At 27.2% G+C, this 25,343-nt stretch overlaps 5 protein-coding genes across 5 annotated transcripts; 3 read left to right on the top strand and 2 right to left on the bottom strand.

Moving 5' to 3' along the window:
• Positions 1-8,500: 8,500 nt before the first annotated feature.
• Positions 8,501-9,677, bottom strand: EIN_494580 (hypothetical protein; the record flags this gene model as incomplete). Its single annotated transcript, XM_004183280.1, has 2 exons — positions 8,501-9,213; positions 9,290-9,677. 2 exons carry the CDS (start codon positions 9,675-9,677, stop codon positions 8,501-8,503), a joined length of 1,101 nt encoding a protein of 366 aa, XP_004183328.1.
• Positions 9,678-12,146: 2,469 nt separating this feature from the next.
• Positions 12,147-12,920, top strand: EIN_494570 (hypothetical protein; the record flags this gene model as incomplete). Its single annotated transcript, XM_004183279.1, has 1 exon — positions 12,147-12,920. One exon carries the CDS (start codon positions 12,147-12,149, stop codon positions 12,918-12,920), a length of 774 nt encoding a protein of 257 aa, XP_004183327.1.
• A 94-nt stretch (positions 12,921-13,014) lies between these two features.
• On the top strand, positions 13,015-14,628 carry EIN_494560 (hypothetical protein; the record flags this gene model as incomplete). The annotated part of the gene is made up of 2 exons (XM_004183278.1): positions 13,015-13,913; positions 14,100-14,628. 2 exons carry the CDS (start codon positions 13,015-13,017, stop codon positions 14,626-14,628), a joined length of 1,428 nt encoding a protein of 475 aa, XP_004183326.1.
• Positions 14,629-15,324: 696 nt separating this feature from the next.
• Positions 15,325-15,693, top strand: EIN_494550 (heat shock protein, putative; the record flags this gene model as incomplete). The annotated part of the gene is made up of 2 exons (XM_004183277.1): positions 15,325-15,433; positions 15,536-15,693. 2 exons carry the CDS (start codon positions 15,325-15,327, stop codon positions 15,691-15,693), a joined length of 267 nt encoding a protein of 88 aa, XP_004183325.1.
• Positions 15,694-22,890: 7,197 nt separating this feature from the next.
• On the bottom strand, positions 22,891-24,533 carry EIN_494540 (hypothetical protein; the record flags this gene model as incomplete). Its single annotated transcript, XM_004183276.1, has 2 exons — positions 22,891-23,562; positions 23,703-24,533. 2 exons carry the CDS (start codon positions 24,531-24,533, stop codon positions 22,891-22,893), a joined length of 1,503 nt encoding a protein of 500 aa, XP_004183324.1.
• Positions 24,534-25,343: the final 810 nt, after the last annotated feature.

The following is a 25,343-nucleotide window of genomic DNA, read 5'->3' as shown; positions in this document are numbered from 1 at the left end:
ATATATATATATTGGCTTTCATTGGTAATTAGCATCTAAAAGTATTTTTCTATATGAGTAAAATATAATTCAAGTGACATAATCAGATCAATGTAAACTTCTTAAAACATCATTGTTCTTCACTAACAACATTGGAGAGGATTCTGGGCATTTGGTTAAGCAATCACTTTTACTTAGAATTGAATTGATCCGAGTTGCCGTTATATGGCACAAGTCTTATCACTAGAAGAGGAAACAAAGTTTTGTATTAACCACAACTTCGACGTGATGTTATTGGTATCACAACCACCTTAAGAATATTTTAAAAAAAGTCGTGGAACAGAATGATAAGTCCCCTTCAATTGTATAAAAATAATTAAAATGAATACTATTTTCTTTTTGCTTTTAAACGAAGAATGAGATGGTGATAAACAATGACATTGTGATCAAAGATGCAAAATAAACAAATTTAAAATCTACAAACAAAGTAATCAATTCAGTTTCCATCTTAGAGTTTCTACCATTTTCCATTATAACAATGGAATTATGATATTCAAAAGTTGTAGTACACAAGACGTACAAAGCAGAATACATAAACAGCATTACACAAATTAAAAATTTTTACACGGTCTTCAACATCATCACTTCAAAACAACATCCACACAAGTTAACAATTGTCAGGTCAAGTAAAGTCAAGTATATATTATGTTTCAAATGCACGAATATTTGAAACAATACAAAAAGTTGTATTTTTTGACTTGTTGACATTTTGTTAGTCATCAAATTTGTGGGCACCAACACACCGTTTGGATATTCCATGTTATCGAGGTATTCCATTGAGATCAATGAAAATTTTGATACAATGCCATTGTCTGACACACAACATTTGTCAATTAATGAGTGTGGAGATATTTGAATAACAATATTACCATTTATAATGGCATTTTATTTTGATGATAGAATGGACTTACAGATAGTCGAAATATTAGAAATATTTTGAGAGTTTTTTGAAATGAATTTGGTATCATTTTGAGGCTCGAGAATGTTTCTACAAGTGTGAAAAATAAACTACAAACAAATTTCAGACAAATTGTTGCGCTAATGTCAATGGTTGAAAACATTTTGGAAGTTGAATACTGATATTCACAAAGTCTAATGTAACAATAACCAACATGTTGTTGTTGGTATTAAATATTTCGAATATTTTGGAGTATCGATATAATTCGTAAAGTTCACCAAGTTAACACAGTTTTGTTTGATAAAGAGTGTGATGTATTCAATGAAATGAAAAAACATTAATAATTTAATGTGAGTGTGTTATAGAGGACTTACAAATAAACTCTACATTATACAGTGTTAACTTTGTGTATAATTTATTTTTAATTGGAATAGCTTTGATATTTTAAATTGTATTTCTATTTTTTACTTAAATTGTATTTTTAGTAATTTAAATAAATTTAAATTAATAAACAATGTTTTTATTAATAACTATCCTAAATTATGACAATGTTTTTTTCACATACTAACACCACGTTTTAATTGTAGTCCTAATTTACCAATTTTTAATATTTTCATCAGTGGTTTTAAAGTTCTCATACGACACCAACACAATATTAAGAATGTATTATAGCGAATAAACAAATGGATTTGAATACCGCCCAATGAAATATAGAGTTTGATAATAAATAAGAATGGGCACTTGGAAAAATATGGCAAACAAATCAAGTGGTATTTTTTGAATAAAAAACAAGAAAACACTTCAATTTCATTATATTATTTTCTGATTGATATAACATTAAAATGGTTCATTTGTTATAAATTTATAATTTTTCAAACCATACTATAAAATCAAATTACCAATCTTGTTTAATCAAATTGATTTTGTTTATTCACTCTGCTGTGTCTTATTCATTGCCATAATTGTCTCGGCCAAAGAATACATCGACGTATTTACCGTATTTTAGCTAGTTTCACAAAAATCTCAAATTTGGTATACCGCTTGTATCATTCTGTTGGTGTTCTAATGCAACAAGTTATTAACCTTTTCAGCAAAGGATTTAAAAAGAGCTATATTCGATTATCTAAATAAATTAATATATTTGTGTTTTATTATTATTGTTTCACAAAAACAAATATTTTATTGTTTTATAATAATAAATCAGTCGGGTCTATATATTCGTTTTTTAATAATATATTTATGATTAATAAAACAATTTTAAGTTGTTTGTTTGAAAACTGGGTTTCAAAAGTCTGTACTGGGGTGTCCCGAATTTTTGCATTTATTTTGTTTAATATTTTTGGGAATCGTTTTTTGTAATAAATTCGCTTATTTTTTCCAAGTAAAAAAAAAGAAAAACGGTCTTCAAAAAATATTTTTTACTTGAAGAATTTTTAAGCATTAAAAAAATCCACATAAAATTTGAAATAACGGGATTTTTGTTTCAGAAATACACGTGATTTATCCCAAAAGTGCATTTTAGTACAAAAGCAAATAAACTTAATGTCAATCTTTTTCATTATCAAACATTTTATTAATTTATGAAATATTTACAAAACAGAAGCTTAGTTCGAAAATTAGTATGCTTAATAGTGTTGTCACAATAACAATAAAATTATCAAAATGATTTGATAACTTATCTTTGTTGGGTTTTATAAAGTCGACATTCTTTGAGCATTTCAGTGAGAACATCATTTTTAAATTATCCAATAACAAAACAATATTGTTATTTTGTATTATTTTTCTAGTGTTGTTCTTTGACAATTTGACTTGTGTCTGTCAAAATTATCAAACATTTGCTGTAATTTTTTTAGTGTTTTTGGAACTCTTTATTTCATTATTTTTTTATTCAGAGAAGAAAACCACAATTTGTTTTTAATAGAAAATGAAAAATTAACGAGAGTAATTATTAGTTAAAACTCGACACAAACAACACCATACAAATTCACTTAAACGTTCATTGTTGTGCTTTTATGCCAACAGTACTGAATATATGTTGCGAAGTATCGAGTTGAGGTCAAATCAAATAACGGGATCGGGTTTTTTGGAAAAGGCTGGCTAATATTCCAACATTTTCTCGAATTTGTACGAAAATAATTGAATGGAATTGGTATTTTTTCTAAAATTAAATCTGACTTTCGATTTTTTGTTTTTTGTTTTTTAGGAAAAATCAAAAATAAAAAACGGGACTTTAGGAAGTTCTAAAAATATGACAGTATTGACTTTTGAAAAACACTTTATTTACATATAGAATAAACATATAGTTGTTTTCGTCATTAAGTTTTAAATGTTGTAAACTATATTTAATCGTTATATTATTATATAAATTCAAAGGTTTAAACTATCCGTTGTTAATATCTGAAATTATATTTTTTACTAGTAATTTTTTTTCTCATTAATTTTCATTTTTGAAAAGTTTATAAAATAAATCAGACAATATAATTGGTAATTTTTCCATAATAAATTTTTTGTCTTAGTCATGCCTCGGGAAAAATTGCTTTTCATAAAAAAACTGAAGAGGCTGTTTTTTGCGGCAATAAATTATTTTTGGTAAAGCCATTTTTAAAAATACGCAAATAGACGGGACATTAGGAATATTGAATTGTGATTCCAGAAAAATCAATAATTTTTATCAAATTGTTTTTGATAAATCAACAATTTGTAATTTTTTATCGATTTTTTATGTTTTATTAGCACAATAATAACAGAATTTAAATTAACAAAAAGATAAAATTAACATTTAATTTTATTAACATATTTTCTATTATTATTATTAACACATTGAAAAAATAAAATTAAATAACAAAAAAACAATTAACATTTTAAAAATATATATTGAATATTCTTGTAAAATTAACACAGCAAAATTTTACATATTATTATTATTATTATTATTATTATTATTATTATTATTATTATTATTATTATTATTATTATTATTATTATTATTATTATTATTATTATTATTATTATTATTATTATTAAAAATAACATTTTAATGTTATTAACAATTTTTACATATCAAATTAACACATAATAATGTAAATAATTAACTATAATTAATTAATATAACCATGTTCAAATGATTTTCATTGTACAATATGTGTTTGTCTTTACAGAACAGTTACTAATTCTATGAATTGATGAATTTTCAATTATAATAAAAACGACACAATTTAACAATTAAACAATTAAACAATAATTTTTTTTGAAATCTTATCATTAAAAATATTTCAATAATTGAATTATATATTCATTATAAATTATAAACATATAATTTGAATAAAATGAATTATGCGCATCATCTACATAGAAGGTTATGTTCAATTTTCAACATAGAATAAAAATTGCATCACAATTAACATATTTTTACATATAATGAAAAATGATTCATGTTGAAAAATTGATATTATAAACTTTTCAATTTATCTTTCAACATGTTTATAATTATGTTAATACTTATTACTGTACAAAGTTGTTGTTTTATTATTTTTTATTTAATTCTGAATTTTATTGTTAAAATAAATGTATTGTAAAATGTCTAGCATTGGTCATTCAACGTGCCAAACAATGACGATATAAGCTGTTGATTTGTCTGGAATACAATACATTTGAACAAATTTATAATAAAATACAAACAGTTGGAGAATAATGACATCAATAAAAAACATAATTATTACATCTTTTGTATTTTAATGAACAACAAAAACACCAAATTAAAAAAATATAAAACATTGTAACAGTCCATATGTTTCAAATCATAAACCAAGAGAAGTTTACACTTTACTTTGTTTAAACATCAAAAACACAACAATAAATTTAATTTTCATTATATGGACAGTAATATATAAATAAGGTACAATAAATAGTATATTAATATAACATTTAAAAAAGAATATATTTAACATATACATTGAAATTAATAGACACAAAATTACGACTTTTATGTATTTGAACTTGATTGTTTTGTAAAATCATTTTGACATTTAAACAAAAGTGGGTAAATTCACAATAAATTACAACTTCAATACATATTTGTTGTTTAAAAACATTTCGTTGACAACATATCAACAACAATATTGAAATATGTTAACAAAAAATACATAACTATTGTTTTTAATTCATGTTTATCCTTAGACTACTAAAAATGATTTTAATATCTTATGTACACATTTGAGTGAGTTACAAGTAAAAACCTAAAATTGGTGTAAACTGTGATATTCTTTTAATATTATTTTATTTTTTAAACTTTTAGTTTGATGTAACATTTTACACACTAAAAAGTTAACATTTTTTTATTTTTTTGGCTTTTTTAATCAAAAGAGTAGCAATAAACGGTAAAAACCCAATACACTAACTGTTGTTATCAAATTAATGAAAATTATTAATTAATAAATACTTCCATTTTTATTAATCATAATTGTTGTAGTATTATCAAAATATACATGTTCACTTTTTGTGTTGTAATATAAAAAATGATAAAACGATTGTTAAAAAATATTTGGATATAATATCTCGCTTGCACATCATTATCAACGAAAAATTGTTGAACAAAAATTGAGGATATAGAAGTAGTTACACAATGAAATTGATGACAATTGTTTATATTTTGTTTTTCTTTATTTTAACAAATCTTCAATGCAAATACATAAAATTACAATCAATATTTAAAAATAACAATGTCATTAACAGTCATTATTCAACCAAAAATTAATTTAACAATTACATTTGTATTAACAGTTATGTCTATCTATTATTAATATATTTAAACTTTTAATAGTGTTGATTATTTTGTTGTGTGAATAATTGAAAACACTTTTTTACTAAAAATTAAATATTATTCAAAATAATAAAAATGTATTTTAATGATATCAAAATATAAATAAAAATAGAACAGGAATGATCAATTAAAATATTTAATTTCGATTCGATTATAACTGTATATATTGTTAATCGTATGTGTATTAACATAAAACAGACTGTTTCAAAAATTATATAAGTATAAAACTTGCAAACTTTTTTGTTGTTAAAAGTTTGGCATCAAACTAAAACTGTTAGATTCATATTAAATTTAAAATTTCAATAATTTTTACAACCATTTTAGTTATTGAAAATGTGGATATCTGTATAAATAAGTAGATCATATATATTGAATATTTGGACTAATAAGAGGTAATAAACCATTAATAATTAAACATTATTGGATTTTAAAAGACAATAAAGAAAATATAACTGTTGTGATTGTTTTCAAATTGAATACAGTCAAAGTCGCTTATTTGTGGGTTTTCTTGCATAAAAAGCTGTCTATTTGTATGTTTTGAAAAGAATTTTGAAAAAAATTCTTTATTTTATTGTAATTATTTTAGCAACATTAAATAAAAATAACGTTTTTGCAATCATCATTTTATTTTTAACTATATAATTATTATCAATAAAAAATTATTATAATTTTAGTGTTTCAAAATAAATACATATAAACAATCATAAAAAAAATACAATTCTTGTTTATCATGATGCCTTTTAGTTTAAAAAACCAAAGAAAACGTACCAAAAAATAACACCCGAAGCACACAAAACAATTAAAGAACTTTACATCAAACACAGAGAGTTAAAAAAAGATTTTTCGAAAACTATTCAAATGGAATTTGAAGTATTGCACCCAATACTTCAAATTATCACTTCAGTGCTGAGCAACTCCAAGTTTATAGAACCCGTGATATCAAAAAAAAGCAATTTGATAAAACCCTTTTCACGTTATTTTCAATAATAATTACGTCTTTTTTCAGGAAAAAAAATCAGTTAAAAATCAGTTAAATAACTGCCAAGCACTAACAATGAAAATAGAAATATATGATAAATGGTTGTTTATAATAAAACATGGTTTATTTTATCGAGCCATCCTTTTCACTGTAACTCTATTACATCCCAGATTAGTCAAATATTGCTGACTTTAAAAATATATTCAATTATCATTGTTGGACAAATTGATGATTTATATTAATAAACAGTTGTTCAAAAGTATAAAATTAAATTTTGTTGGTCGTTATACAAAAATTTCTACATAAAAAATGTTATTTTTAAGTTATTAATAATATTTGTCAATAATGTACTTTATAAAAATATAGCCGTGTTGCTTCGGCCAAAGACCTCTAGCCCGACGGGCAGATCAAAGGCGTCAAGAGGACAGGGCTTTCTTTACTTCAACGAGCATCAGTCTTATTCAAACGAGCTTAGCCAAATGAATCTTCTTGCATTTGGTTTCTGGTGACGAATTTAGTTGGTCACACTCGATCACTTGCTTATCATTTATTATATTTTTTATTAATCATATAACGATTTTTATATTTTTAATTATGGGGTTTTAATTATTAATAAAAAATAAAATTGTAAAACTTATTAAAAATTAATACTATTTATAATATATTATTTATAATAATATTTTAATCAAAAAATATTTTACAGAATATAGTGGGATTTTTGTAAAAGAGTTTATTCAATTGATTTTTGCTTAAAATCATTGAAAATTTGTCAAATTATGTTTGTATCATTATTTCTTTAAGTCACCCGTTTTTGTTATGATAAATTGACGTCTTTTAATTGTTGAAGTTGTATTGTTTACAATTAAATATTTAATTATAATATAAGTGCTCAAGCTATATGTGATATTAAACAATCGTATATTGTATTCATTAAAACTAACATTTTTCAATTTTTCAATAAACATTTTCATATAAATTAATTTTGCAAATATTTTATTCTCATTAAAGTAAATTGATACCAAAATGCACACTTTTACAATATTTTAATAAATCTAAAACAAATCGATTCAATGAGTTGATTTGTTTACAGATAAAAAATTATTTATCTGTAAACGTTATTTAGTAGACTTTAAAAAAGAACCTTTATAATTTCAAATATTATTCAAAGGGTTTAGGAAAATTCGCCCGATTATATTTCGCCTGTATTTTTTTCGCCTGCAAAAAATCAACAAAAGTTCAACACTAAACAATTATGAATCAAGTTTCTTTTTTTATATAATTTTTACTAATAATATGTTTTAATATCACCAAACTTTTTCAAACCAAACACTAAAAACCAGTTATTAATTTCTGCTTTTTCTGATCACTTTTCTTAACTTTTTAGTTTTCTGATAATCAGACACTATTCTTGGCTTTTTTTCATTGTGAGCTTTAGTTGCTTTTTTAGTCTTCTTTTTCAAGTCTTTTAACCTGTCATTTGTAGTGTTAACATCTTTTTCCATATTAACAGAAACAAAAGTGCTCTCGTTTAAACTGCTGTGTGGATCTTCTATTTCATTATGCGATGAATGGCAAAAATGATAATTGTTGGCAACTTCTGTAAGTGAACTTTTTTCATAATTTCAATCAATTCATTTTCTTCGTTGACTTCTTTGATTGCAGTATTCATGTCCAAATCAAAGAGAATTATGTTTTGCTTGCTAGATAAAATGGTCACACATTTTTTAAGGAACACAATTGGGTCAAGTTTGTTTTCGCTGATCAGTTAATTTTGTAGTTCTTTCAATGTCAAATTTTTCTTAATCGACAAATTTGATTGGCGACTTTTTTGAAGGTTAGTTTCATATGCTTGATATTTCAAATTGATAATTTTTTGAAAAGACAACAATTTTTCCAAAAACTTATGGATGACTGGATGTGTCGTGCCGATGTATCTGTTAAGTGCGGAATGGAAACTTTCTGACCTGTTATTTGTTCTTTCAGATAATCCAAACACCGACCAATTTGCTGTTCTAAACACGCCTTTGATATAGTTGTTTTCGAAATACTCTAGAAACTTTTCAAAATCTTCATCACCACCCATTTCACTTTTGATTCTTTTGAATGTTTCAACAATAACGTCTTCTGGTAAATAAGCAGTTGCCATGAGCATTTTGACACCCAACTTAAAAGTGTCTCCTTCCACAAAACGGCGAGACAATCCCATTGTCAATACTCTCCTGTACAGAGATTGGCAAAAGTGGAAATGACAACATTTTATTGTCACCTCACTTCCAAACAGGTCTTTAAAATGTACAACCTCAAAATCCCCCATAACGACAACATTATTGTGAAACACTTCTTTATCACACAATCTTTCAATTTGATTGAATAGTTTGGAATAAGTCTCTTTTGTTTTAGATGTCAAACAGGCATAAAAAACGGGGAAAGACTCTCCGTTTTTTAAAGCGTGCAAAGTGTACAGTTGTGAAAATAGCTCTGTAAATCAGTTTAAACTGACATTCACAAACAATTCAATTATTATTAAAACAACAAAGTCTTAACTAAAACAAACTAGGACACGATTTAAAGGTCCCATCCATCATTATCACGTTTGCATTGATGAAAAACTCAAACAAATTCCTGTTTCCAAAAATTAACATGTCTTCGTCTCTAAACAACAGAAATGTCATTTCTTCTTCAGTAAAAGTAATTTCTTCAATTTTTGATGGATTTGTTGCTATTTCCTTTTCCAATCGAATGGTTCTTGCACAAGCAGACAGCCTTTTAACGGAGCCTTGAACATAATTGTTTCCTACAATTTCAGCGGTAGTTTTGTTTTTAAAATTAATACTTTTGGCTGCTTCTTTCATTTTTAAAGAGCACAAAGTATCATAATATGATGTAGAATCATGTTCGTGCGGTAAAACTTTCATACATCCAGTTTCTGTGGCGTTTACCATTGCACTATTTTGATACTCAACTTTAATTCTTTTACGACAGCCAGAAATTGCACATTTAAAAACGATTCTTTTCGAATCAGTTGGAATGTATTTATAACCATCCACAAATGGTAATAAACAATTTCTTGAAGAATTCAATACAATGAAATGTGGAGGCTGTGGAGTATTCAAAAATAAAAACATATTGAGATGGTTAATATTTACACAATTATAAAACTCATGTTGTTTATACCAATAATCACTTTCAAATTATTAAAGAATTAATGGAATCATTGAAAAATATCTATCTGGTAATAAGTTTTATTTTTAATTTTAAACAAGTGGTTAAAGTGGGTTTTTGTCAGTTTTGCGCTAAGTTGCTTTGTTGAACTTCTTTTTGATTTGAAGCAGGGTCTATCACGGAACAGGGAAAAATTTGGAACTTGTCCCAAAAATGCATTTTAAAATGAAAAGGGGTATATTTTCTTTGTTTTTGTGCCAAAAATAAAGTAGTTTTAGTAAAATTCATAGTATTGTTTGTTTTTACGATCTCCAAAACCTTTTCTTTACAGATGGCGACTTTTTGCCGCGGTCGTTTTTCTGCTTAAAACGACAGTTAACATTTAAACTATAAAATATTAAAATGTATAGTATACAAATCAATGGTTTATTAATATAATATTTATACTATATAAAATAAAACAATTATTTATAATTTATAATATTATAAAATATTAGAAGTTGTTTAATAAAGATGAAATAATAATTTAATTTATTAAAATAAAATTTGTTATTAACTATACTTTTTTTAAAATATAGTTAAATGAAATCACTCAAATATTATTGCTTTTTGGATTAATTTTTCAAACATTGAACAGTTGTTAATATTATTTTGTTGATATACAAGAGTTTTACATACCGTGGGCTGATTAAAAGATATATAACACAATTTAAAGTTGTTTAATTCATTCTTTTGTTTTAAAGAAAACAAATCGACAAACAGAATCGTAACTTGCATAATTTGATAAATGTAACAAGTCCATTTATCCATAACGCATTACAAGTAGAAGCCTTGGTTAGTCAATGATTGAATTTTTGCAGTATTTTTTCAATATAATTTTCATTATTACATATTAAAGTTATTATATATTTTACTATGTTTCATAATTTAATTTTGTATAAAAACGGTTTGTCTGTTTATGTAAGATTTATAAGTATAGAATGATATATAATAGTATAATTAATTAACTATTATTATTTACCAAAAAATTAAATTTACTTAAATTATATAAAATATTAATTTAAATAATTAAAATTATAAATATTTAGTTTTATAATAATAAAACAATAAAAGATTAATAAAATAAAATTATATTAATAGTTATTTTATTAAAGAAAAAAAATAAACCAATAAATATTATTATTAATTAATAATATTTATCAAATCAAAAGTTTTAAATCTATTTTAGTGATTATTAAAAATATTATTGAGTTGTTTTAAATATTATATTATTACATAATCTAAATATATTGTTTTATTAAAAGTTTTATAATCTAAACATATTTTGTAATATAGTAAATAAAATAATTAATGAAATTTACTAATAAACTTATTATTATAAAATTGAGTCTGTTTATATAGATTAGTCTTAAAACAATTTGATAAAATAACTGAGGTATCATGTTTATAATCACATACATACCACAGTAAAACACACACAATATTTAAATAACATTTTTTGCCTGATTTTTTTTTCAACGCGTTTTCAAGTCGTGTATAACTAAAGTTGAGCATTTTGGTGAATTTGCAAATTCAACTTATCTTTACCACTTTAAAAACATGATTATTCCTTTTATTTACCAAAATTTAACAATTGTCTTTTTATCCTAAATATGATTATTACTAATTTTAAGTTATATTCAATATAAAAAATTATAATATGTGATTTTATAATTTATAGTATATCCAAGTAAATTTATTCCAAAATATAATTACATATATTTATAATATATTTGTATTTTATGATATATTAAAATATTTTTAATATATAATTTTTAATGAAAACACAATCAAATTATATGATAAAAAATAATACTATTGTTAAAACCAATACTATAAATATATAAAATATACAACTTTTTGTATTTTATTGTCTTCATTATCTTAAAAATAACAAACATATGCAAGATTCAAATATCAACAAACGTTTTGAAGAGTTCCGCAATTACTTTACTTTTGAATTGAAAACACAACTTCCTGAAAATCGTCTAAGTGAATTTCATTATTGTATTTTTTGTGGAAAAATGTTTAATAGACGTAAATACACGAAACACTCTTTGGAAGCAAAACCCGAAGAAACATACAAATTTAAAAGTGTTCACAATTTTAAATTTTTTAATGAGAATTTCGACAAATTTAATTTGATTGCGCTCAACAGTCAGCTTGTCGAAGAAGAAAAAAATAAATCAAGTGGTTTGACTGATAATGAAATGGACCTCTCGCCAAACATTTATAGAGGTGCCGATTTATTGAAAGTGAGGAATGAACTTGAGTCACAATTGAGACAAACAAGTTACACTACATTTGAAGACTTCAAGAAATATTTATTGAAAGGATTGGAAGAAACTGTTCGTGTTCTTCCACTCATCGATTATCAAAATTTCCAAATGAATATTTCTGTTTTACACAGCGAGTCAACACAAGAAGCACTCGACAATATCAGTAAAAGTTTTGATGTTCCTATTATTAATTGTGAAGATGTTGTTTCAAAAAATTCAACTGGTATTGTGGACTCTGGAACTTTATTAAAAACTTTTGCTATTACAAATTGTATTCCGACTCCTCCAACAATTCAAACAAGAAATGCGACACATGTTGATTATAGCCAGGCTACCGAGAACAAATCTCAAAATACCAACGATTCGACCAAAGAAGAAATAAAATTCACTGTGTTTGAGATCGAACAATTGGAAAAAATGAAACACATTAAAGAGCTCCTCAAACCAGAGAATAAATACTCCGCCGAGTACATCGCACAAGAAACAAACAAAGAAGTTCAAAGGCGACTTGGTAAAAATGTTGATAATTATTCAACAACAAATGATGCTGGAAATGAAAGAGGCAGCTTTATAACAATGATGGCTGCATTGATGATGGGAGCATGTGGGTTGACAAATAATCAAATTGATGCTATGTCAAAATTGATATCCATAATATTACTAATGTTCAATGTTCCTAAAAAAAAGTCGTTAACACTGCTATGAGTTCTTCAACCATGCAAAGAAGATTTATGTTAATTTCCAAAAAACCAGATATGACCTACAACTAATCTTCAAGCAGTGTGACTATTATACATTAATGGCCGATTCAGCAATGTACAGTGGGGTCGAGTACTTTTCTCTCTTTGTAAGATTCGTGTTTTCAGATGGATCATTTGTTGAAAAGAGAGTCAAAATTGAAAACTATGACGGCAAAACAGATGCGGCGGGGTGGCTCAGTTGGATAATGAAAATATTGGAATTGATGGATGCTGACCTCATTAAATGCATTGGTGCTTGTTTTGATGGAGCTTATGTTCTGATACGAAATGGTGGGCTCTCTGGTAAACTCCTGGCTAAAACAAAAGAGAGAGACGGGCTGAACGGATTTGATTCAAACTACTGCTTTTCACATAGAACAAATAAAGCGACTGAAAAGTGTTTTGAATCGCAATGGGGGCTGGCTATTGAAAGTTTCTTGGACGGGTTAACAGTTCAGACAACAAGAACAGCATGGGATCAATTCTGTGCCAAAAATCATATCAAAGGTGCAGTTCTCAAATTAGTTCAACAATCCGAAACAAGGTGGCTCCAAACAGTATTGATTCTTAATAACATGTTTGAAAATCTGCCTTCACTTCAAGAATTTTACAGTGACAGAGAACAATACCAAAAGCCTTTTGGACCTCGCAACATTATGGGTGAATGTAATGTCAACTGCAAATTGTTTGTTGCGTGTATGTTCTTCACTCAGATAGTGCTCAGTAAGGTGAAGATAATTAACGACTGGCTACAGACCGCCAATTTACTATACCCCGTGGCCTATCAACGTGTTGAAGATTTAATTTCGAATATCTTCGAGCTCAGACGTAAGGTGGTGTTAACCGATTATTTAGAAAAAATGAAATACACTGATGAACTTGACGACAACGAAAAATTCATTTTGAAAAAGTATTCAATTCACCTGCTCGTTAAGTTGAGTGACGCGATGATTTTGAGGTTTGCAATTCCTTCAAGAAAAATGACCAAAGAAGATCTCTTCGATGCTGGATTGTTTAAGGAAAACCAGGTCAAAGGAACGAATATGGCAAATTTCGGGAAATTACAAAGAAAACTCTAAGGAAAAGAATTGGTAATAAACATCAAAATTTACAACAACTTTGATGCAAAATCATTCGAGGAAAGTGATGACCAAGAATTGAAAGCGGAAGTTCAAAAGTTTCAAGATTGGTACTGTGCCAACATTGAAAAAGTCGAAGAAATTGCAAACAGGTTAAAAAGAAAAGAAAGGGCTGATGCTACTGAGGCGATACGTACTCTTGTTAAACAAGTTAGATTAACAAGTACAGATAAAACAGAAGCAACAGATATCGCTGAAGATTGCAGCAGTAGTGAAATTGTTAAAGAAAAGAGAGCAAACGCCATTCAACACAGAAAGCACATAAGGGCTTTATTCAAAAAAGAAGCAGAAGATTTCTTAAAAAGTTGCCCAGCCAAAAAACTAACTTTGAACACCTTGTTTGCTTCGATGACTCAAGAAGAAAAGAATCAATTCCCATGTTTATTCAATCTTGTGAAAAAAATGAATGCTAAGAGTCCAACCACTTGCCCAGTTGAAAGATCTTTTAATAAAATTGGACAACTTGATAGAGCAAACATGAGCGTTGAAAAGAAAGTTGCTTACATGGATGTTGGGGATGCTCTGAAAAACTAATTACCAATTTTTATTTCGATTTGTTTAAATGAATATTTTTATATATAAAACAGTCAAAAAAGCTCAAATATTTCGGGTTGGTTTTTTATTTATAAAACAATCTTAAAAATTGTAATATTTCGGGAAGGGGTTTTACTATAATAAAATTCATTTTCAACAATATCAAATAAAAGTATAAAACGACCCACCCATCACCGTGAACGGGCAAAAAGGAGGGTTATTGGAATGATTAAAGAATCAACCGACATTTTTTTTCTAAACCTCACCCTCTAATTTAAATATAATTATACTTTAAATTAATAAATACATACATAATTTAATATTATGGGTAATTAATTATACAATAACTAATATTAATCATATAATATACTAAATAATTATTATTTAATTTTTAAGATCTAATTTATAATAAATTTAATTATATTATGAAAACTATAATTTAAATCTAACAAGTTTATCAAATCAAGCAAGTTTACTTTTTGAGAAAAATATGTCTTACAATGATAAACCATTTAAAAGAGATTTATGTCAAGTCCTTTGAAACTGAAGGAGACTTGTTACTGATAGTCTCAACTAAGATCTATGATCAATGATCGAACAGAGAAGAAGTTTGCGGCTGCTATATTCAAGTTCTCGATGTAGGTGGAGAAGAAATTTGGGGAGAAACTCTCTGTTAAAATTTGTTACACAGATTTTATGTACTTTTCTAATAGTATACCATCACCTCTTGTTAGATTCATCCACGCAACTCATTTAGTAGTGATCGATAATGTCAAGGATGAAGACGGGAAAACGAATGCGGAGTGTTTGATAGCATTGAATGATGCATCAGTGACTATTGGAGAGATAAAGATACTATAGTTAAAAGGCATGCGAAATCCATTTTTAATAAATTGCAAATGATCAGGGCAACAGAACAAGTCATCATGTGTTGCCTTCACAGACAGCGAGAGGCTGATTGGCGATGCAGCAAAGAACCAGATTGCGATGAATGTGAAGAATACAGTCTTTGATGCAAAGAGACTGATTGGAAGACGCTTCAGTGATCCAGCAATTCAACAGTGAATGACAACACTGGTCATTCACTGTCGTCAACGATGGCAATGACAAGCCATTGATTCAGGTGGAGTAAAAGGGAGAGACTAAGAAGTTCACACCAGAGGAGATCAGTTCGGTGGTGTTGGCGAAGATGAAGGAGACAGCAATGGCGTTTGTTGGTGGGAAAGTCAACAACGCAGTCATCACATGTCCAGCCTATTTCAACGATTCACAGCGACAGGCAACAAAGGATGCAGGCACAATTGCAGGCATCAATGTGCTCAGAATCATCAATGAGCCAACAGCAGCAATAGCATATGGACTTGACAAGAAGACGGAGAGAGAAAAGAACGTCTTGATCTTTGATCTTGGTGGTGGAACATTTGATGTCTCACTTCTTGCTATTGACGATGGCGTCTTTGAAGTGAAGGCAACAAAAGGCAACACACACCTTGGTGGCGAAGACTTTGATAACAGAATGGTCAACCACTTCATTGCCGAGTTCAAGAGAAAGTACAAGAAAGACATTTCAGGCAATGCACGAGCAGTCAGAAGACTCAGAACATCATGTGAAAGGGCAAAGCGAACACCGTCATCGGCAGCAACAGCAAACATCGAAGTCGACCAGTTGTATGAAGGCATCGACTTCTACACGTCACTCACAAGAGCACGTGGAGTCCCATAGTTGAAGTCACATTTGACATTGATACAAATGTGATTCTGAATGTCTCAGCTGAAGACAAGACAACGGGAAAGAAGAACAAGATCACAATCACCAACGACAAGGGAAGACTCTCAAAGGAACAGATCGACAAGATGGTTGCAGACGCAGAGAAGTTTAAGGCAGAGGACGACAAGATAAAGGAACTTATTGAGGGGAAGAATATACTTGAAAACTTCTGCTACTCGATGAAAAACGCACTCAACTAGCAAATTGAAGCAAAGCTCTCACCAGACGACAAGGCGGCAATTGAAGCAACCATCAAGGAGACACTCGACTGGCTCGACAAGAACCAATCAATATCAAAGGATGAATACACACAGAAACAGAAGAAGCTGAGGCGAAGATCAAGCCAATCTTCAAACAAAAATTATCAACAGTATGCAGCAGCTGGTAACATGTCTGGTGCACAACAATTGGGCACAAATAAGAGCGACACAAAGGAGCCGAAGATCGAGGAAGTCGACTTATGTGATTTACTTGTCTTTGCAAAGTTATTCGAAGTGACCCAAAAAAACTAATTTAAATTTGAATTAGTTTTTTAACTATTAATTTGTAACAAAATTACTAATTGTTTTGCGTTTATCCATGATGAAATGTATTTTTGGAAATAATTATAATTTTTGATAGTAAATTAATAATAAAAATATAACTCTTTATATAGTTTTAAAAACACAGTAGACACAACAAAAAGGATAATTTTATACACAGGAGGAAGTCCTTAATAGCGGGAGGACGTCCCTAAACCACAAATTACCTCCTTCCCTAATATTCCCATCCTTCTTCCCCATTTCCATTTTTTTCTTATTTGAATAAAATATATTATATATTATGTATATTATACATAATAATATATTATTATGTATTATAATGGATTAATATAATATACAATATATATCTAGTAATTTGATAAAACCATGAATTTAATTGTTGTTCAGAAATGCGTTTTTTGTTGTATATTAATAATAAAAAACATATTTGGGTCATGATATTTATTTTGGAAATAGTTCCACAGTTTTATAGTCGATAAATTGGTAAAAAATAGTTTTGTAATAACAAGATAAAAATAATTCTATTTTACCACAAATGAACAAATAGCTTGATATTATATATATATTTTACTTAAAAAGATATAACCTTTTACCATTTTATTAAGTTGAAAAGATGCTTAAAAAAGATTAATTTAAAAAATGATGTTGTTTTTAGTTAAATAGGAAGACAAGAAGATGGTTTTATTATAATTTATTTTAATTGTTTATTAATTAAATTTATTGTTGCTTTATTTGACTAAATATAAATTCCAAATTCCAAAATGAGTTTGTTTTCATTGTCAATCGATAATTCTTTTTGCACAATTGTATTTAATTTGAACATAAAAATACCAACAAACGGGCTTTTTAAAGTATTTTTAATTTGTGATGGCATTTGATAAAATTAAGTTGTCCCTCTTAAATAGAGTGTTTTACATAAAAAATAACACTATTTTGTTGTAAATAATTAAATAATTTATTAATAACAGTCATGTTTTGATTAATTTTTAAAGAGAAAATGAATTAATAACAATAATTACATTACCATAATAAATAGTTTGTTGAATTAAGACTAAAATGAAATTTGTATATTAAAAACTGTGTTTATTTTAAGTGTTAAAAACAATCTTTGTTTTGTGTATTATTAATTAACTTTGTGTTTCTGAGAAGAATGTTTTTCATTTTGATAAAAATCCAAACAATATTTGCTTTATTTTTTCGACCAAAATATTTATTTTATTTTACATTGAAAAAAAATCCATTTTATAAATATAAGATGAAACAAACCAAAAATACAATGAAAAAACACAATATAAATAGATGATCTGTAAAAACATTTGACAATAATTAACAATTGAGATATATGCCTCTTGGAGAAACGTTTTCATTTTCCCCACGAGGAGAGGAAGGGAAGAAAACCATATATGAAGCGAAAACGAAGGACTATACATATAGCAGGAGTGACCTAGAAAAGACTGGAGTTAAACTGTTGGGACCCGAAAGATGGTGAACTATGCTTGTGGTGTTTAAAGCCAAAGGAAACTTTGGTGGAAGGACTTAGGAGTGTTAACGTGCAAATTACTTGCAATACATGAGTATAGGGGCGAAAGACTAATCGAACTATCTAGTAGCTGGTTCCACCTGAATATTCCTTGGGAAGGTCGAAGTGAGAAAGTAGTGACGATTGGTAAAGATAATGATTGGACATGATAAACAGTTTGATTTTTCAACAATTTAACAAACTATGAATAGTCGAGAGATTCAAAAATATACTAATTTATTAGGAGTGAGCATATGGGACTTCAAATCGGCCAAGTTTAATAAGCAGGACTGGCGATGCGGGATGAACCGAACATACAGATAAAGTATCCAAGTCTTGCATGAGGAGAACCATAAAAGGTGTTCATTCATATTGAATCCAGGTTGATGGCCATGGAAGTTGGAAATCGCTAAGGAGTGAGTAACAACTCACCTATCGAATGGATGAGCCCTGAAAATGGAAGGTATTATAATGAGAGAGAGTGATACTGTATCCTTGTGGAGGCTGAAGCGCATGAGGAGTAAGGAAATGCATGGTGTCGACAATACGTGAGTGATAAAGGTAGAGAAGTAATTTTTATTGAAACAGACTTGAGTACAGATCTTGGTGGAAGTAGAAAATATTCAGAAGAGGAACAAAATATCTAAGTACTGAAGAGGAGAAAAGTTCCTAGACAACATTAATTGGAATAGGGTGAATCAATTCTCAAAGACAGGATGGCATAACAACAATACCCAATGAACATATAAACGTGTACCAAAAAGTAAATCAATTTGAATGTATTAGTTTATTATTTAATTGTTTATAATTATAATAGTATAATTTATTGTTTGTAAGCTTAAATCTGGCATATTGGAAAACCCCATTTTTGTCCTAAAAAGCAAAACACGATTCACTAAAAAGTTCGGTAATAAAAAATTGTAATTGTCATTTCGAAAAATAATCAATTATCACAATAGGAATCAATTATTGCAGATAATACAGGATCGGTTATCTCAACATCGTGTGTAAATTTATCGTCGTTTTCTAGTGTCATTTAAAGAATACAACAAAAAGCAACTTTCAACGTGTGAAGGTGACAATTGGTACGGTTTTGTTCTGAAACAACAGAATATGCATTTTGTATCAATTCTATGAATACCACACCATCAATTTTATTAAAAAGTGGATTTGTGGTTTTTGTATTAATACGTACACGTTCTTTTTGATGTCGAGTTTCTAAGTTTCTCAATTTAATTTCCAAGTTCCTTGCATCATAAACATCTCCAATTGCTGCAGCACGATATCTGTTAATTGTCTGATGTTTTTAAAGCAAAAACGTATTTTTAGTAAATGATTGTAAATTAAAAGAAAAAGAAAAAACGAATGCGGGTTTCCTAAATTCATTTGTGCCAGATTTAAGCGTTCAAACAATATTTATTTCAATTAATATTGTAAAAGTGTTAGAATTTTTTTTTATAAAATATATAGTTTCAATTTTAGTAAATTTTACTAAAAACCAAACTATATAAATTGATGTTTTTGTATTTTTTTGTCAAATCGGTTTGTTGCAATCAAAAAACCAAAACAGTTCAAATCTTTACAAAAATGATGTTAAAAAAGACTGAAATATTTTTACTCACGAACGTTTTTAATTTTTTGGCGTGAAAAAAATATGATTGTTTTCTTTGTTTTGTTTCATGGCAAAGTTGATTTTGTTATAATTTGTGTTGTGTGTATCACGTTCTGACAATTATTATTGTAAATTTTGAACCTCTTTTAATTTATTTGTTATCGTTGGATGGTTTTTATTTGTTGTGATTTGTTATATTTGGTTGTTTTTAAAAGGTCTTTAATATTAATTCTATTTTGAAATTCAAATGGTATTTTAAAAAATTGTCATTACAAAAATATGTTAATGTTTTAGAAATTTTGTTTTTCAAATTGTTATTCTTTTAGTATTTGTATTTATGTTATTGAAATGTTATCGATCCCGATAAATGATGTATTTATTACCTATCATTTTGAGGTAAATAAACTATAATTCAATATGTTTGTCTTTTAACTATTTTTATTAATATTTTAATATATAGTTTTAGTTGATTATTATTATTGAGACTAAATAATTATTTTGTCCTATAACTGCTTTTGATTTATAAACGTTTCTAAATAAAATGCCCGATTTTGTAGACATAGCTATCCTAATATTTAAATGTTCATTACACATTAATAATAAATATATAATTATTTTAACTATAAGTTTATAGTTATAAATATAAATCATGTACTAAACAATTTAATTAATTATTAATACATTGTTTCATTTGTATAGTTTAAAAATATAGTATTGATATTATATGTTATATAGTATATTTAATAATTAACATACATTTTTGAGTTTTTGAGTTTGATTATTAATATTTAATATAGTTTTTAAATATAAATGTTTAGTTAGTAAGTTAAATAAAAATGATAATATACATTTCTCTATTATTATTAGTTGTTTTATAGCAGTTTTAACTATTAGTTATTGGTTTTTTTGGTTTATTTTTAAGTTGAATAGGTTTATTTTATTACATATTATAATAAAAATATAATTATTTAATAGATTGTTATTTTATTGTTATTTGTGTTATTAAAATGTTATTTGTAACTATCGGGTTGATGTGTAAAACAGTGCTGCATTTGTCACAATTATTGTGTTAATTATGGCAATCACAGCAGTAATAAAATATAAACCGATATTTAAGAATTGAATTGGCTTGTTTTCCCATTATTTTGCCAATTATTGATTCAAATAACTATCTATTTCTAAATTTTTTCAATTACAAAAGTCGGCTTTAAGCTCGCCGCTAGATCTAAAAGAACTAAGTGAACATAAATTCAAGCTTACTTTGGTGACGTGGCAAATAACAAAGAAAAAACACTTTTGTCACGTGATAGACCCTGTTTGAAAATAGTAATTTATGGAAAATGCTATTGATTATATTTGCCTCTTGTTGATACACAAATAGATCTTTTAACCCTTCGAGGACGGGAAAAATCAAAATTTGTAAAAAAATAAAAATCTTAGTCAATTGTAATGTAAATGTGACCTTTTTCTTTAATTTTTTCAAAAAAAGCTAGACACCCTGGAACGACGGCTCTAGTAAATTTTTATAGTAAAATGTTATAAATTATAGTAAAAAAAGTGAATTTTTTGTTGAAGTTTGGATGAACAAAGGTTCACTTTTTTGCTTGATCTTTTCAGAAACAAGTCACAGTTCAATGGAAAAGTCAGATCAAAATTTTATTGAGATGTCTACAATCTATTACAATAATAAAATTAATTATAAAATATAACAAAGACCAAACTGTATCGTAAAACATACTAGTCCAGAATATTCAAAATCAATTACATTATAAAATAACATAGAAAAGAAAATAAATAACAGACTTTGAGGTGTATTGATATTTCAATATGCAATTGATCTCAAAAACAATATCAAGGGAAAATAAATAGATTTTTTTGTAAACTTTGAAAAATACAATAATTTAAAAAATTGGGTTTTACTATTTTTTATGATACAAAAAGATAAGACGAAAAGACACTTTTGTTTGTTCCGACTTTGAAAAATAAATCTTAGAGAACATAAGTATAAAATAAACAAAAAATATCTAAAATACATTTTCAAAAGTATCAAAAATCACAAAATCGAGAAAAATTCTCGAAAATGACTTAAACAGTCAATATAGTCGCGTTTGTATAAACTTTGATCACCATGAGGTTTTATGGTCACCTGTTGGGTTTCAAGTCGTGCCACTGTCGAGGAAGCAAGATATAATTTCATTATTTGTAATTTTATATTTTTTATCATTTTCAAACAAAAACAAAAGGCAAAACGTGTTTTATGCAATCTATTTAGAATATAAAGATTTGTATTTGGTAAATAATTGTTTATTTTGCAGCCACTGTTTATTCATTTTTAAATTATGCATTTTTGGGCAACAAACCAATAATTAATTTATTAAATTAAAAATAAAGGGATAATAGAAATTATAAACAAAAAAACAAATAGCAAAAAACTTAACAAATAATAAAAAAATATTTTGAACTATATTATATAATAAAAAATATTATTTATAAAAATGGAAATTTAATAAATTGTAGTTTTGTAATAAAAAATTTACAATTTGATAGAATTATCAACAAACACCATTATAACACCATTATCACCATAATACTCATGCATATAATTTACCAACGGTTGTTTATGGTGTTGAGTAACGACATCACGATGTTGTTATAACACAAGTTTTTAAAAACTTATCCATAAGTATAAAAGAAAAAAATGGTATAATGACCCTTATTTTTATTTTATTTCACGATAATCTTTTTCGAAGTTCAATAAAAAGCACGTATTGAATGAAATAAACAGTTCCTACTTTATAAAAAACCAAACAAAATAGAAAAATCATTTCATTTTCATTAAAGCACCAGAAAGATTGTTAAAAAAATCTACTCGTTTGCAAGGGTGGTAATTTGAGTACGTTTTATACGCGTTTAAGGCAGCTATATCAATCATATCATATAAAGCCCTGATGTTCCACCTGTTTGTTCGACGTCTACACGTATAATACCTGGTCATCTGATCCACAGTGTCAACCCCACCCATTTTGTGGTTGTAATCAAGGATGGGCTGGGGTTTGTGTATTGTCATTTTTTCTTTGCCAATGAACACATCCTGCTCGACGACTTCAATTTCATTCTTTTCGTGGCAGGTTGACAAGACCAATACCAGCTTCTTTTTCTCGTTGAAGTAAGAGATGAGCTTACACTTTCCTTTCGAGAAAAAGATGGTGGTATCGGGAGTTCTTCCTTTGATTGCCTTGGCTTCGTCAGGAAGTTCTTTCCTATTAATCCTCATGGTTCCCAAAAGTTGGCACCCACATGAAGCAAGGTAGTGTGACAACCTTAACGTACAGAAGAAGTTGTCACACACAACTGTAAACTTGTTACCACGGCATAACATGGGTAGCACCATGTCCCTGACCACTCTAAAGCCCTGATTGTATTCCTTACCACCACACTTACCACAGTACATTTGGAGGTTTAGAGTCATTCCTGTTTCACAGTCAGCACACATCTACAAGTTAGAAAACTATAAATAACTCAAATAAACAAATAATTAAATTATTAAATTTGATCATACATGTCAAACCAATAATAACTATCCGTCATTTTTGACTTCATAAATAAAACTCATTTGGTAAAAATAGAACAAACCCAAAACTTTATACCATAACGTCCAGGCTTAGACTTAATAAACACCTTAGCCCACATATGCCCTTTATAAGAACACAAATGTTCGTCAACCGAAACACTATTACTAGGTTTGTAATAGGTTTGGTTGACAAGGTTAGAAATAAACTTATCTAAAATCACTCTAATTTTAGAAAAGCTGTCGTGTGCATTTGGAGTTATTGCAGGGACGACTTTAACAACTCCACTACCAACGATTCCCCCATTGATTCTGACATCTTTCCTGAGTTGCTCTTCAGAGAGATCTCTGAAATCTCGATCTGAATATTCCGCGCAGTTGAAATACTCTCCTTCTGGTCCGATGTCAGCTTCCTCTTTTTCTTCGACATCCCCATCATCTGAAGTGTCTGGTGCATCATCACAAACATCATCTGGCTGGCCCACATCGTAAGTTTCGATGTGTGAAGAAATGAATTTAAACATGTCACGTGGCATGCTATTTCTATAAATAGATTTTCCGTGGTCGATTGACCAAAGCTCTTCCACTGGATTAATGATATCATGGTGAGCTCCCATGTAGAGAAGAATTCCTAGGTACCTCAGGATGCTAGTTTTAGAAAGTTTGTTATCATCAGTCTTATGTTCTTTGGCTATTTTTTTATTTGAAAACAACAAAAGGTTATTTGCTATCTCTTCACAAAAAAACAACCTAAAACACTCAACTTCAGTTAAATTACTTCCTTTGGGATCAAACGAGTAAGTCGGAGCAGGCGAAGCTTTAACGTGTCGTGAGCTTTTTGGTGCTTCTCCTTCTTTCTTCCATTTAAATGTGCCAACAATCTCGTCTTCTTGCATAAGGTTTATGTTTTTTTAATTCGATAAAAATGTTTGCGATAGAAATTTATTGTTTTAATTTAACATATTATAATATTACAATGATTTACATTTTTATAATAAATAATAATATTACTATTAAAAACGATCAATGAATAATATTTTTAAATATTATAGTATTATATAAGAATAATTTAAATTAATTAAAAATTCATTATAAATTTAATTTATACTTTAGATTATATTTATTTTAAAATAATACAAATTATAACTAATTTTCATTGTTATTGTTGATTATATTTATTAGTGAAACTAATTTAAAATTGAATTATTAGCTTGTTTTTATGTTTCATTGAGTGGAATTATTTTCAAATGTTTGATGGATAAATATATTTTTTGTTGTCTTGTATCCAAATTAATATACAATAATTTACAATAAGTAATAAATTATTGTAAAAATATACTATTGCTACTTTTTGAAATTTATCAAAAAATAAAAAATGATTCAAATTTTTCAATTAAAACAAAATAATCAAAACAACTTTTTTGTCGTATTTTTAAAATATACACAACTACTTTAATATAATAATTATAATAAAAACTTATTAGTAAACTATTATAATATTTTATATAAATACAACAACACAATTGATAAAAGTTTTAAGACAATCGGTTTTTTAACATGATTGTGTTTAGTATTGATTATATTTTTCTTCTACTATCAATAATTATTTAAATAATATATTTATTTCAATAAATGGTAATATAATGTTGTTGTATATAAAAATAAAAATAATTATCGAAAAACAGAAACATACTTGGACAAAAAAA

This window comes from Entamoeba invadens (assembly GCF_000330505.1).
Source record: "Entamoeba invadens IP1 unplaced genomic scaffold scaff_1105074725951, whole genome shotgun sequence".
Taxonomy (NCBI): domain Eukaryota; phylum Evosea; order Mastigamoebida; family Endamoebidae; genus Entamoeba; species Entamoeba invadens.
Note: the sequence above shows the minus strand (reverse complement) of the source record. Positions and strands in the feature narration are given on the sequence as shown.